Consider the following 15,666-nt stretch of genomic DNA (forward strand, 5'->3'; position numbering starts at 1 on the left):
TATATTTATATAAAAATACAATAGATTTTGTTCTTTTCATATTCTTATATGATTACCTACAGAGGACAGTTCTAGCACCTGTGCTTTTAGAACCTTCTGTGTAGTATGATAAAGAAGTCTTCCCTCCATTCTCCCACCCCAAGGGGATATTCCTTAACTTGCCTTCTAGTCAAAATTAAAAAGACCCACATTTTACTTACACTTTTCACCTTGCAAATTTAGTAAATAAATTGTTGAGTCTGGAGACTCTTTTATTATAAGTAATCACTCTAAGAAACACCTTCTTTACCTCTATTTATTTTTCTCTTAACGTCTTACAAAATAGCAAACCCCTACACTGATGTCCGCCGAAGATACTGGAATGCCTACATGCTCTTCTACCAAAGGGTGTCTGACCAGAATTCCCCTGTGCTGCCAAAGAAAAGTCGAGTCAGTGTTGTAAGGCAGGAAGCCGAGGATCTCTCTCTGTGAGTGTCTCTATATGTAGTGTAATTTGCTGTGTTGTTTCAGTGGGTTTAATAGGATCTTCATAATATAATGCTTGATGTTTAAAAATTACTAAGCTTATGAGAAATTCTAAAAAGAAAATTAAAAAATTGCTTGTTTATTGCTCCCCGGACTTGACTGCAAGAAGTTACTTTGTCGCAGATAGATCTATAATTATCACCGTGCACTAAACTTAAAGTCCAAATGGATCAAAGACCTCAACATAAAACCAGACACACTAAATTTACTAGAAGAGAAAGTACAGAAGAGCCTTGAACTTACTGTCACAGGAGATAACTTCCAAACAGAACACCAAGAGCTCAGGCTTTAAGATCAACAATTAGTAAATTGGACCTCATGAAACTGAAAAGCTTCTGTAAAGCAAAGGGACACTGTCATCAGAACAAAACAAAAGCCTACAGACTGGGAAAAGATCTTCACCAACCCTACATCTGACAGAGGGCTAATATCCAAAATATATAAAGAACTCAAGAAGTTAGACACCAACAAACCAAATAATCCAATTAAAAAATGGAGTACAGTGCTAAACAGAATTCTCAGCAGATGAATCTCAAATTGTGGAGAAGCGCTTAAAGAAATGCTCAACATCCTTAGTCATCAGGGAAATGCAAATCAAAACGATTCTGAGATTTCATCTTACACCCATCAGAATGGCTAAGATCAAAAACTCAAGTGACAGCACATGCTGGCAAGATTGTGGAGAAAGACAAACCCTCCTCCACTGCTGATGGAAGTGTGAATTTGTACAACCACATTGGAAATCAGCCTGGCGCTTTCTCAAAAAATTGGGAACAGCTCTACCTCAAGACCCAGCTATATACCACTCCTGGGAACATACCCAAAAAATATTACACCATACAGGAAGGACATTTGCTCAACTATGTTTATAGCATCTTTATTCATAATAACCAGAAACTGGAAACAACCCAGATGTCTCCCAGCCAAAGAATGGATAAAGAAATTGTGTGGTACACTACTCAGCTATCAAAATCAAAGACATCATGAAATTTTCAAACAAGTAGATGGATTTGGAAAAGGTGATCCTGAGCGAGGTAACTCAGACCCAGAAAGATATGCATGGTATATACTCTCTTATAAGCAGATATTAGCCATACAATACAGGATAACCATGCTATAATCCACAGACCTAAAGAAGCTAAGTAACGTGGAGGATCCTAGGGAGGATGCTTAATTCTCATTCAGAAGGTCAGATAGAAGAGACACAAGACATGGTTGAAGAGAAGGGACATGATGGAAGCCTTCCATAGATGGCCTCCATACTCCACCAGCAGAGTATAGAAGTGGATGCTGGGACTCACGGGCAAGCTTTGGGCAGCACACAGGCAGTCTTATGGAAGAGTAGGGGATAGAAGGACCCAGAGCGTACAGGAGCTCCACAAGAAAACCAACAGAGCCAACACATCTATAGAGACTGAGGCACCAACCAAGGACCATACATGGAGAGGACCCGGGCTCCCTGCTCAGATGTAGCCTACAGACATCTCATTCTCCATGTAGGTTACTTAGTAAAGTAAGCAGGGGCAATCTCTAACATGAACTCTGTTGCCTGTTCTTTGATCACTTTCCCCCTGGTGGAACGGCCTTGCAATGCCACAGAGAAAAAGGAGGCAGGCAGTCCTGAAGATTGATAGTCTGGGGTCAGTTGGTAAGGGAAGAGGGCTCCCCCTTTCTGAGGATTAGGGGAGAAGAGGGAGGGAAGGTGGAACTAGGAGGAGATGGGGGGGCTCTGATTGGGATGTAAAAATGAATAAATTACTATTAATAAAAAGAAGTTATTTTGTGTTTAAAAACATGCATATAAATTATTCACGGCATAATTGAGATTTTTATTGTCAGTGTATATATTGAATGCACCCGAAAGATAATTGTTTTTATGGCTTTATTCTTAGTGAATTTGCCTTTACTGCATTGAATCAGAAAAGCATGCAGGTTATCTTTAAACAGAGTACCCAGTATACAAATCTGGCAAGCTTTAAACCAAAACGCCTTTTCACTCAACAGTTCTTTGATTCTCTCTCAGATCAGCTCCATCTTCACCTGAGATTTCACCTCAGTCCTCTCCTCGGCCCCACAGGCCTAATAATGACCGCCTCTCTATTCTAACCAAGCTGGTTAGGAAAGGTGAAAAGAAAGGACTGTTTGTGGAGAAAATGCCTGCTCGAATATACCAGGTAAGAACTACACAGCTGTTAAGGACATGTCATTGCTCTTGCAGAGGACCTGAGTTCAATTCCCAGCACCCACTTGTTGGCTCACAACCTTTTCCTGTACCTTCAGTTCCAAGAGATTCAGTACCCTCTTTGACTTCCCAAACCAGGCACATATGTGGTTACACATACATAAATGGAGGCAAAGTACTGATACACAACATGAAAATAAATAAAGCTTTAAAAGGGGTGTGAGGCGGAGGAGCAGATAATTCTCTTAAGGGAGAAAATCAAGATGAATGTCAGAATCCATCAGTCAGTACTTCCACTGGCTGCTGTCTGTACTTAATTGTCCGTGTGTGCCACTTCCTCACCCACACTTGTCCTTGTGTCTTCTCTGCCAGATACAGAGGCTGTAGAGACAGTGCCACAAAGACGAGCATACACTCGAGATTGACAGGTCTCCCTCAGTAGAGACACACTTTCAAATTCTTTTATTTTATCCGATGGAAAAAGTCAAAACTTAGAACCTATCAGTTAAGACTAATCCAGCATTGATGGCCATTGTTTATTGCATATCTGCTCTGTACTACAGACTGTAAACAAGTTTTAGTTTGGTTTGTTTTTGTTATGAGACAGGTTCTCAACTACCTGGCTGGCCTGGAACTCGCTGTGTAGATCAGCCTGGTCTCAAACTCATAGAGATCCACCGACCTCTGCCTCCCAAATGCTGAGGTTAAAGGCATGTACCACATGCCTGGCTAAACAGGTTTTTATGGGTTAATTAAACTTGATAATTCTGTTGTAGAATAGGAGGTCTTACTCCTGTTTTTCAGATGGAACAAAATAAAGCTGATTAAAAAGCAGAAATGGCCTACCAGTCTCACTAGGCCAGGGTTTGAATTCAAGGTCTTGCGCACTCCAGACCTTAAACACTAACAGCCCAAAGCTAGATAGGCAGAACCAGAGACTCTGGGGAAAATGTGGAGTCTTCAGAAGAAAGAGAACTAAGTTCCCTGACCCAGGGAGGTATGGGATTGCTGTGCATGAAAAAGCTGAATCCCCACAAGAGGTTAGAGATGAGTGAAAACTTACCTTTTTGCAGTGCCTTAGATTTAAAAGGATTTTCTCTCTCGTTCCAAAACTGAGAGTTTGAGAAAATTAAATTGTAATTTAATTACCCAAACATTTTGCTAGAAATAACCTTCCACATATTTATTTTACCTGTTTATTAAAAGTAATCTCTGAATTTTGTTTTGTAGATGGTGAGAGATGAAAACCTCAAGTTCATGAAGAATAGAGATGTGTATAGTAGTGATTACTTCAGTTTTGTTTTGTCTTTAGCTTCATTGAATGCTGTAAGTAGCTAGTTGTAATACCCTCACCTCAGGTGCTAGATGCAGAGCCCCGTTTCCTATAAATGTGCTACTTACTGGGTGATATCATCAGGCGGGCAGCTTGGGGCTGTGCCCTGTGAATATGAGTGGTGTGGTTTGCACATACTGGATTTTTACATTTTGTGACAAATTTGAGGGACTGTGATTTTGAGTGGCTGTGGGCCTTAACAGTTACTTCTGTCCTTTATGGATTAACTTTTTTTTAATCTGTAGTCATATACTGTCAGACTCAAAATTAACTTTACAGTACATCTTTGTCTAGAGTATCGTTGTTATAATTTGCCAAAAAGGGCAAAGGCCCTATTCTGAAAGGGCCTCATTGAAGCCTGCGTTCGTCATATGAAGAAGATACCATAACTTTTTTAAAATTTAAATGAGTGTTTTCTATTATTAGCTGGCTAGGCATTTGTTTTTCGGTTTGTTTCTTTTGTTTTGTTTTTTTTCTTTGTATTTGTTTGCAGCCTAGGCTATCTCCAAGGATTTTCCCAATTGAAGATGGCTTTGAATTACTTGCCTTCTGCCTTTACTCTTTAAGTGCTGACATTAGGGTTTTTTATTATTGTTATTAATTTTATCATTTAATATTATTACATTTTATAAAAATATATAATGATCTATAAGATTTTTCTGAAAGACACCCTCTTTTCTTTCCTCTCACAGACTAAGTTGAAGCACCCATATTATCCTTGCATGGCAAAGGTGAGCTTGCAGCTTGCCATTCAATTCCTTTTCCAAACTTATCTACGGACAAAGAAAAAACTCAGGTAAGAGTTTTATTATTCTGTTGTTACAGAAAACACTGGTTATTTCAATGAAAAAAAAAAGGTTTATAAATTCTGCTTTTCAAAATATTGCAATACTACTAGCTAATACAATCAGCTTACTAAGCCACATCCTCTGTCTTTAACAAAGGTTTAATGAGGAGGATTCATTTAAAAAAAAAAAAAAGAAAAGAAATTACTGTGCTACAAGAAATAAATTCCATGTCTTTGCCTTGAGAATTGGTCAAAATCATATCTGTCAATGCCTTTAGAGGATTTTAAGAGGAAGGAAATAGGGAAGGCATCATTCTAGGCAGAAAAGGAGAATCTAGGTAGCAAGCAGTATTTGCCTAAGGCAGCCATGCGTGACTGGTTAGCTGTATTTTTCTGGTGCGTGTAAGGGACTTGTGCAGACTAATCACCAGGTTCTGTATTAGGTCTAAAGTGTAGTCAGTGCAGTTCATGGAGGAGTTTTACGAGGACATGTTCAGTGTGGTGCAAAGAGCTCCACACATCATCGCATCTAAGTCATCACTGACGAGGTGCCTGGATCATTCTAGGTTCTGGGTTAGCAATAGTTGGTCCATAAACATATGACTGAAGGAGAAAGAAAGCTGAGGGGTACTTTGTAGAAAAATACCTAGAGAAAGAGGAAGCTTGGAAGAGGAAGCGTGGTTAAAGTTGGAAGACCTTGAAAACTCTGGCTAGCAGTGTGAATAAGCTTTTCAAGTCTTGAGTTTGGGGAAAGATTTTTTTTCAGCCAGTCTCTTGAAGAACAATAATTAATCATGCGGGCCTCATTTTATGTCTAATCAAAAGTACATTAAGTGATAATAGCATTATTTAAAAAGAATACATTTCTGTCCTTTAAAGTCTGCATAGGATTAAGTATAGAAATTCAGTTGGCACTTTCACTTGTGAAACTTACTCATGATCTCTACATGTTATACACACTGATGCCATTTTGTCACTTTACATTTGAGAGTGGGCACTAAGGTCTAATGTGCGGTGTGAGATTATGGGTATAGTCAGGCCGCTTTTCCTCTGTCCAGATCTTGAAGCAAGATATTAATGGTTTTTGCAATATGATATAAAACATAGCTGTTCTAAAGGTGAGCCCCTGTGATACACATTTAGTTGTGCCAGACAAACTGTTACAGATCTGGTCTTAATCAGTTAAAGTTGGCTGATGAAGATGTAAGCCAGAGATGCAGGCACCTGCACATGTTTTTGTCCTGTGGGGGGAGAAGGAGTCATGCCTACTAAGCTAAACATGGAAACACTGAATCGTGTTTTTGGGTAGCATTGGGTATTTATCAGCCCTGTCTCTGGCCCCAGTGGAATAGGGAGACAGGTGTGGCACTAAAGAGTGATGCTCTGGGGTTGCTAGCTGGAGCCTAACATTGCTCTCTGGCCTTTTAAAGGGTTGATACTGAAGAATGGATTGCTACCATTGAAGCATTACTTTCGAAAAGTTTGGATGCTTGTCAGTGGCTTGTTGAATATTTTATTAGCTCTGAAGGACGAGAATTGGTAAAGTAAGTGTCAAATCTTTTAGTTAAATTTGTATCTTTTCCTGTCTTTTAAAAGTAAAGCTTCTTGTAACACTTTGCATTTCAACTGGAAATCACTTTTCAGATTAGAGTTCATTTGAAGTTTTTCACTGAAGTAGTAAAACTATAGGCCACTCCAAAGTCATCTGTTGGGCAGGACCCTGGCAAGGGTTCAGTGAGTACAGGAAGAGAGCGTAAGGTGATACTCACAGCATGCAGACCCTGAATCTTTGCTCAGGAGAAGCATACAAGTCCTCTTCCTCAGGTGCTCACTCTGGTAACAATAAACAGGGAATCTGAGGCTTCTATTACAGCCCATCACTGTACAGTCCATTTATGCTTAGATTCTGGCCAAAAAAGTTACTATAGGGGAAAAAAAAAGTTACGATGGCCCTACTATGTACCTGTGAATAGATGACTAGTTTTCAGATAAAAATTCTAGATTCTCTAGTCACTTTCATTGCTTACACCTTATTCTCAGTTGAACTCACTGAGTCCGTTTCCTTTCTTCTTGGCAAGCTTATATTTCTATGAGGAACCCAGCAAGACCCTTTCAATGTTATGAGATCTTGTTCTGTCTCCTTGGTCTCAGTCGGTTCTTTCCTCCCTCTGATTCAGCCCTCAGACTTCTCATGTGAGATCTGGCTAATAGTCTAGCCTCAGGTGTCATTGAGAAAGTGATTAAATAATACTCGGGCACTCATACACATGCCACGCACCTGCCATAGTCTGTTACATCTCCAGGTTATAAAGCATTCTTCCTTCTCAAAATGAATCTCCATATCTGCAGGCCTTCTCAAGGAACTCAGCCTTTTAATTAACTCTTGTTCCTCCATCTTTATCTTGTAGACTTTTTCTGTTGGGTGTTCTGGTAGTTCTTGTGTTAAAACAGACACACAGCAGGACATCCAGAAATGCAAGTCCTTTCCTAAGGGAGCACAGTCTAGTAATAAGTTAGAAATTTCACTGGATCCTTATTTTATTTTTTTATGTTAGTGGGATAAAACCAAGGGCCCCACACATGTAGAACTGAGCTACATACAAACCCTAACCAGAACTCTTAATCTCATACATACCCCGTCTTTGTCTCAGCTCCAGATACTCATTTGCCTACTTGATATCTCCATTTCTTTTTCCTATAAAATTATGGGTGGTTTTTGAAACAGCTGTGTCACTTTACTTCCTTCTGGAAATGTCTTCAGCAGGTTCTCCTCACACTATAACAAAATCCAAAAGCTTTACTTGAGCTTCACTCTGTCCATCCAGGCTTGCAGTGTTCGCTTGCTCCTTGTAGTCAGCACATAGCCAGCCTGACTTCCTGGCTCACTGAACATGCTGAGCTTTTTTCACCTGCCTTGAGCCCCGTATGCCTGACACTCCTGTCTGGAACATAGTTCCTGCTGCTCTCGGCATAGTGATTGCCTTTTGCTCCTTCACATACCAGTTTAGCTTCCACATCCTCAAAGACTGATGCATCAACCCTGCTGCTCTGTGTACTTCCTGGGGTTTTGCCTGTCTCTCCTTCTGAGCTCAGCTACCTAAGGACAGATTCAAGTCTGCTGGTTCCCTGCTGTATACAGTGCCTGCCACACTCTATACAGATATTTGTAACACACACCCAGATATTTGTTCACACACATCACCCGTATGCATTCAGCTCATGAAAGGAGAACTAATAAACATTTCTTGGAAGAGTTATATGTCTGCCCCTTTAAAGTTCTCAGTAAAGATAACCTTTTTCCCAGTTTTCTAAATCAGTTTGAAAGTACCCTCCCAAGGACCATGTCATTTAAAGAATAATTATACATTTGGAAAGTGCATAGAAAAATATTTCATTTGGCGCCTTATGTGAAGGCAGGCTTAATTTCCAGTGTCTCTTGAGAATTCCTCTTCCTTTGGAAGTAGTTCTTAGTACTCCTGATATCTGGCATCCCAGTGGATTTCCTGATCTTTTATATTTAATTACTTTTAGTCATTGTGAATTGATGTGTTTTAAGAAATTAATAACAGGTGCTGGAGAGATGGCTCAGCAGTTAAGAGCACTTGCTCTCAGGTTCCAGTACTCTATGATAGCTCATAACCATCTGTAACTACATTTCCAAGTAACCTCATGCCCTCCTCTGGCCTCTTAAGGCACCAGGCATGTATTTGGTACACTTAAGTGCAGGCAAAACATTCATACACATAAAACAAAAATGGTAAGGTCTTTTTTTTTTTTTTTTAAATCTAAAAAAAGTAAATAAAAATGATTTTTATCTAGTTTTTTCTCTAGAACCTCCAGGATTTTTTTTTTTTTGCATATGTGTGTGAGGGGGTGTACCTAGTTGCCCATGCATATGGAGGTCAGAGGACATTCCCAGGAGCAGTGCCACACACACCTTTTTTTAAAAGGCCGGAACTCATTGGCCTAAGGATCCACCTGTCTCCAATTTGTAATCCTAGAGATGTGCATTATATTGCCTGTTTGTTTTTTGTTTTTGTTTTTAAAAAACATGGATTGTGGGGATTGGACTCCTATTTGCAGGGCAAGCACTGTACTGGCTATCTCCCCAGCCCATAGAGACTTAAAGACAGCTTATTATTGCTCCTATTAAAATATGTCTTCATAAGCCAGGCATGATGGCTCACGCCTGTAATCCCAGCACTCACGGAGGCAGTGACAGGCAGATCTCTGAGAGTTCGAGAGCAGCCTAGCCTACAGAGTAAATCCAGGACAGCCAAGGCTACACAGAGAAACCCTGTCTCAGAAAAACCTAAATTAATAAATGATTCAGTCAGTCTTCACTAGCACATACAATACACACACACACACGGAGGGAGAAGGGCGGCTAGCGCTCACATAGGTTGAATAACCCTTTTCTGAAATAATTGGGACTGGATTATTTTGAAAATTCTTTGAATTGAGGGATATTTGCATTTATAGTGATGTGTCTCAAGATGGAACCCACATACAAAACATTCACTTGTGTTTTATTACCTAAACATACACCAGATCTGGAAATAAAGTCGTTTGTTTGCTAAACTGTGTAATGGCGTAGAAATTTCCAAATGTGACATGGTAGTGTCACCTAAAGATTCCAGATTTACTGCCTTTTGAAGTGAGGGTGGGTGGTCAGCCGTATAGATATTTCTGTAGCTGAAACATGAAGATGGTGATGGCCTCTTTCACATCAACACCCCATGCTGCTTCTTCCTTTACGGAGGTTTTTGATGTAGGTTTTTGCGGGGATGTTCTCAAGATGACTTAAAGAAGTGTAAACGCTAACACAAAGGACACACTACACCCTTAAGGACCTTTTATTACAGACAAAGAGGTAGCAGACATGTCGGCAAAGCTTTCTCTTACCTGTCCCAGCTGTCTCTGGGCATAGGGTTTGTTTTTCCTTCTGGTTTAAAGCTAGTTTCAGATACAGAATTCATAGGATTTGTCAGCATAGATCTCTGTCACATAAAGGAGTCTGGCTTTTTCCAGTATAAACACCTTATCGTTTTTAAACCAAACAAAAATACGAATGTCTTTAATATCTTCTTATATCCTGCTCAGACTTCCCCCAGAATCTTAGAAATGTCATCTTGTAGATATTCAGGCCCTACAAAGTTCACACATTGGCTTCAGTGTATATGTGTCTCTCATGAGTGTTAACCATCAGTACTTGCATCCCCTAGTTTTCCCTTCTTTGTCTTGTTTTTATTTTGGAGGAGACTGGCCACTTGACTGCTAGACTCCTCCCCCACCCCCATTCCAGATCTGCTTTCATTCTTTAGTGTTACACTAGGAAATATACAGGATTCCTTGAGAGTTCATGCATCTGGTTGAGCCAGAGTGCAAATGTTATATGGCTGTCTGTTATCGGTAAAGCATTTGAGTAGACCACCAGAACTATCTGTCTGGTTCCTGTGACATATTTATAGCATGTGGAGTGATCCAGGGAAGCCTGCTTACCTGTCATTGGGCCTAGAAGCCCTCAGAATACTTGAGTCATTTTACTTCATGGCTATTATAGGTTGGCGATGTGTAGAACAAGCTAGGGTTACATGCTTGTGTCCTTCTCTATATCTCGTTTCTCTTTATTTTAGGGTTTTCTTGTTGGAGTGCAGTGTGAGAGAAGTACGAGTTGCTGTGGCCACCATTCTGGAGAAGACCTTAGACAGTGCCTTGTTTTATCAGGATAAGGTCAGTCTCACTTGTAAACGTCATTCATTCTATTTTGATCAGATGTTCTCAGTTGTACAGAGTAAAAAAGATGACCTATAATTGGTGGCTGGACTGGTCTTTTTGTCAGATGGCATGTGCACACGCGCGCGCGCGCACACACACACACACACACACACACACACACAGTGACTTTCTGATACATGCCAGGATAGAAGATGCTCTGTCCGTTCCTCTTTATGTTCCAGATACCAGGATACACTGAAAAAGTTGAGGTTGCTTTTGACTGCTTTAGGATTTTCCTTCTAAAACACTCTGACCAGTCTTCTCTCGAGAGCTTGTGTTAGACTCTATGAACTGAGACGGATCGGCTTTGAGGACACTAATCTAGGCTGTTTCCTCAAAAGCTGTTTTCCTGATCTGACTGCAGCCAAACCAGGGCCGTTGGTTCCAGGGCAGGATCATTCCTCCACAGTCTTCATCCTCCCTCAGCTTCGTTTCTATCCTTCTAGAATATTTTCTTCTTCCTAACCTTATTCTCTAGTTTTGTCTTCAACATTCTAATTCAGCATACACATGAGAAACAATCCCCACCTTTGGTTCCCAGAGGTTTTGACCCTGGGGAAGTATGTGGTGTACATTCTCGGTCCGGTTGTGCAGTCCGTGACTAAGTCTTCTCAGATACAGCAGTTACCCAAGGTGCTGTTTCACACAGCTGATACCACATGGAAAACTTTGAAAAACAATACTTCCAGGATAAATTGGCTCCTTACATGGACTCCAGGCATTTGTTTGCGTCAGTGAACTGCAGATTATAGGAATGACGGCTTTAAATTCAGATGTTGGCTTTGCTGTGCGACCTTGAGCATGTCCTTGAAGGATGCTCCAGATCCAGTGTCTGGGCACCCCAGTACCTAGTGCCTTGCTACCACCTGTTCCAGCAAACACTGGTAGACCAGACAAGTTCAGCAGAGTGCTGCTCAGCCAGAGGAACAGGAAGCCAGATGTGTCCTTTAGAAAGGTCCTGAAGTCCTCCTCTCAGTTCCAGGGTCATTAGACTCGTGTATATTCTGAAGCAATAGTTTTCCATCAGCGTAAGCAGCAGAACCTCTCATCAAACAAAACTGTACCTGGAGCAGACTAAAGTAGATCTTTGGGAGCTGCTTAGCCTGAATGCTATTGCTTCTGAGGGAGATGTCTAAGATGTCTCAAGAATGCTTACTCTAGACTGTCTTACTCTCCTTCTTCCACTGTATATCCCAAAAGAAAAGGCAGATTTAATGCAGTCTCCCTGCCGATAGAGTCAAGATATAGGACATCATCAGCCTTTTAAAGACAGGAGAGCAGGTAGTGCAAGAGAAAGGAGTAGAAGGTGTAAGCATGGAAGCTGCTTCCTGAGTTCAGTTCTATTTACTATCCAGCTGATGTATTTTTGTGTTTGTTTTCCCCACAATGGACATTAGACCTGTTGGCACCCACTATATACGATACTTTGACAAGGAAGTGCTATGTAAGTGCTAACTTGTATTGTATTTATAATGGGTGTGACAGGATGGATGGGGTATTCCAGAAGTCTCTGAATACCATTTGCAAAGGAGTGACCAAATCAGAGTAGTGAGCCTGGTCTTAATGCTTGGATAACAAATGAATTTCTAGGGAGTTGTCCACAAACAGTTGGGGTGGGAGGGAAAGCAGAAGCAATGTCATACCAAAATGGTTTCTAAACAAATAAAATGTTTTTCAAAGCTTTCCATGAGGCGTCAGCGGGCTTTCAAGTAAGTTCCTAGTTGGGTCGGTATTGCCGTGTCATCTGTCAGGCTGTTGCTCTCCATTTGCTCCATTGGCTTGGTTTCTAGCTCTTCTGCCTGTGTCTGTGTTTTATTCTCTGCATCTGTGACTGTGAGGAACCAGCCTAGTGGAGGGAGGGATTCAGAAATCCATCTCCCCTTGGTACCAACCCTCTGTAAGACAAAGAAATTGGTTCTGGAGAAATGGAACAACAGGGCCAGTAGGATCATGCCCTGGACTCTGGTACCTAGGAAAAACACTAGCCTCTCCTTTAGTTCTACAGTACTGACACTCTTCCGGAAGGTAAAAGGATAAATCTGTTTTGCTCTCCAAAGCATAAATCCATCTAAATATGAGACTGGATTGTATCAATTTCCCTTTGTTCTTATGGTGGTTTACTTCAGGTTAATCCTGTGACGAGTGTCTGTCTTGTCTTCTTTTTCTTTATATAATTTCCTCTTTCCTCTCACCAGTTAAAAAGCCTTCATCAGTTACTGGAAGTCCTGCTTGCTCTTTTGGATAAAGATGTCCCAGAAAATTGTAAAAACTGTGCTCAGTACTTTTCCCTATTCAACACTTTTGTACAAAAGGTAAATTACTATTTTCTAAATTTTCCTAATCCGGTAGATTTATAATCTAAAAATATTTCATATATAGAAAAGTGTTAGATTCCATTCTGTGTAGTTCTGTGGTTTCATGGTGTTTCTAATTAAATCCAAGTTAATACATTACTTTACTTGGAAGGACTCTGATACAAATAGGTGTAGTTACTGGCAGCAGTGGAAGGCAGCAGCAGTGGTTTGCCTAGGAGTCATCAGGAGGCAATGCTCAGAGGTGTTAATTAGACATTAGCTAATTCACTACACAGAAGTTGCAGCACTTAACAGTGATTTCTTAAAGCTTCTCATCTGACTGTAGCTTTAAAACAACTTTCTATCTGGCTGGGAGTATAATTTGTCATTCTGCTGCCCTGTGACAGCAAGGTATTAGGGCTGGAGATCTTCTCCTGCGGCACTCGGCACTGCGGCACATGATCAGCTTCCTCCTCGGAGTCAGTCGACAGAACAGTCAGGTAAGGACTGTGTTCTGTTCTCAGTGAGATGCTGTTGGCTCTCACTTGGTGAATGATAAATGTTTTAACTTCATTTAGTTCTGGGTATTAATACTATATAGGCTTTAAAGTCTTTGGAGATCAGCGGAAGAGGAGGTTCAGTAGGACAAGGAGTGGGTGGCCTTGGAGTCCTCGCCTTTCTTCCCCCAGGGCTGTGAATGAAGCTGTCTGTGAAAATGGACTCTTAAAAAATGAATTAAAATGAATTGCGTGTGTGTGTGTGTGTGTGTGTGTGTGTGTAGTTGGGTGTTTCCATACATGGCCTGGTAGACATTTCTGTATAGCTTTGTGGGTTTTTTTTTTCCATCCACATATTTGTTTCTTTTGTTTGATGGAGTTTAAATACATAAAATGCTATAATCCAGTAATGATCAATAGAGTGCTTCTTGTGCAGTAGGTACACCTGCTCATTCTGTGTTGGTACCATTTGGATACACACGGCTTGGTAAACTAGGCAGTGCTACCCCCATTCTCTGAGAAGTATTTAAGCACAGCTGTGCTGAATAACTTACGCAGGATCACAAAGCACGGGTGGTGATGAAACAGGCTCTGGGCCCAGCTCTGAGGATTTCAGAGTCTGCGTCTTTTCATTGTGTGCTGTGCTTTGCCTGGGCAGTGTTGTCCTTTGTTGAGGACAGACTTGCCACCAACATTCCTAAGCTTCTCTCAGCTCCTGACTCTTCATCTTTCTGCTGTCACTCTTAAAGCAGTAAAACAGTACCGACACCAGGGCATGCTGTGAGTGTTGGCTGTGGTGAGATCTGGAGTACTTCTTTGCCATTTCAGATTCATCACTCAGACTGATGATTCACTTGAATTCACTGTATTTGCACTACACATGCAGTGGATATTATCTTGCATTTGTAGAATACACCAGTTTTGAAATGTTTTCATTCTTAATATTTCACGTGGTCCTCAAAACCACAAAGTGGGCAGAGCAGGTAGCATTATGTCTGCCATTCTTTGAAGCACTGTAGGGAGCATGTGCCTCCTATCCTCCAGCCTCATAGCTTTTCCATTATACTGAGGCTCTGGAAATGACCTGGCACGTCACGAGCATGCCCAACTTATACTGCAGACTTGGTTTTAGAATCTGAGTTAATGTCTTTCAGGGAGCAAACCCTTTAAAAATACCTTTACACCATTGACTTTTTCTATGTTGACCTCTTGCATTGTGGGCATCAAGAAACACTGTGGTTCAGTCAATCACCAGGAAGCAGGTTCTCTCCCACGCAAAGTCATACCATGTTCTCATCTTCTCTGATGGCAGATACGCCGATGGAGTTCAGCACAGGCACGGGAGTTTGGCAATCTCCACAACACTGTCGCGTTGCTGGTCCTGCATACAGACGTCTCTTCCCAGAGGAATGTTGGTAAGTTTGACTGTATGTTCCACACGTCAAGGACCTGAAAAGAAGTTCTGATGTTAGGAACTGAAAGAATAGTGTATGTTTCTAAATGTACTGTTTGATATTTGAGGAGTACTTAAAGTTTTTGTGGTTTGTTTGTTTGTTTTGCTGTTAATGCTAAAAAAACCCACTTTATTAACCTACTTTGTTGATAATAAGTTAGTTGTTGATTTGGAGCAGAGAGGAAACAGTTTATTTTAAAGTGCTCTAGGATTAAAGATTCATTCAGAGCTCAGTCATCATCATAATGTAAACAACTTATGTAGCAGGAAAAATAGCCAAGGTATGTTGTTTCTTAGCTGTGTGAACTTGACCACGCCACTTGACCTTTCTGATCCTTTTTGCAAAAAAGTTTTAGTAAGGATTAATTAGATAAAACACCAAAGTGTTTTGTGAAAGCAAAGGGGATTCAGAGGTAAATTAGTGAAATATTTTTAGTATGTTAGAATCAGAAATATACTTTTGTGTTATATGATTATCCAGTATTCTAATCACACATGTGTACTGTGTTTCTACACAGTCCCTAGGCTCTGTCCTGACAGTCACACACTAGAACTACAAAGCAGCTAACTACAGGAGTGTTTACTGTGGGCTCTACTTTTTCGTGGTGCTTGTATTTACTGTGTTCATTCCCCACTACAAACTGGAGAGAAATAAGAAAAATCCCAGAGTGCATCATTCCAGCTGAAAGATACTTTAAAACTGTATTAAAGGGACCTTGAAAGATACATGAATGGAGTTGTAGTTTGCTTTCTGTTACTGTGATAAACACCACCTTAGGATGGGAGAGTTTATGTGGATTACAGGTTATAATCTATC

General features: G+C 40.7%; 1 protein-coding gene across 1 annotated transcript in view; it reads left to right on the forward strand.

Moving 5' to 3' along the window:
• Window positions 1-15,666, forward strand: part of Usp24 (ubiquitin specific peptidase 24) — a 135,106-nt gene that overhangs the window by 106,806 nt on the left and 12,634 nt on the right. The window contains exons 51-59 of the mRNA XM_021635276.2: window positions 326-467; window positions 2,549-2,699; window positions 3,938-4,033; window positions 4,733-4,836; window positions 6,258-6,371; window positions 10,464-10,560; window positions 12,801-12,917; window positions 13,307-13,399; window positions 14,709-14,811. Coding sequence (XP_021490951.1) covers window positions 326-467; window positions 2,549-2,699; window positions 3,938-4,033; window positions 4,733-4,836; window positions 6,258-6,371; window positions 10,464-10,560; window positions 12,801-12,917; window positions 13,307-13,399; window positions 14,709-14,811 — 1,017 coding nt within the window. The remainder of the gene's footprint in view (window positions 1-325; window positions 468-2,548; window positions 2,700-3,937; window positions 4,034-4,732; window positions 4,837-6,257; window positions 6,372-10,463; window positions 10,561-12,800; window positions 12,918-13,306; window positions 13,400-14,708; window positions 14,812-15,666) is intronic.

This window comes from Meriones unguiculatus, chromosome 12 (genome assembly GCF_030254825.1).
Source record: "Meriones unguiculatus strain TT.TT164.6M chromosome 12, Bangor_MerUng_6.1, whole genome shotgun sequence".
NCBI classification, from domain to species: domain Eukaryota; kingdom Metazoa; phylum Chordata; class Mammalia; order Rodentia; family Muridae; genus Meriones; species Meriones unguiculatus.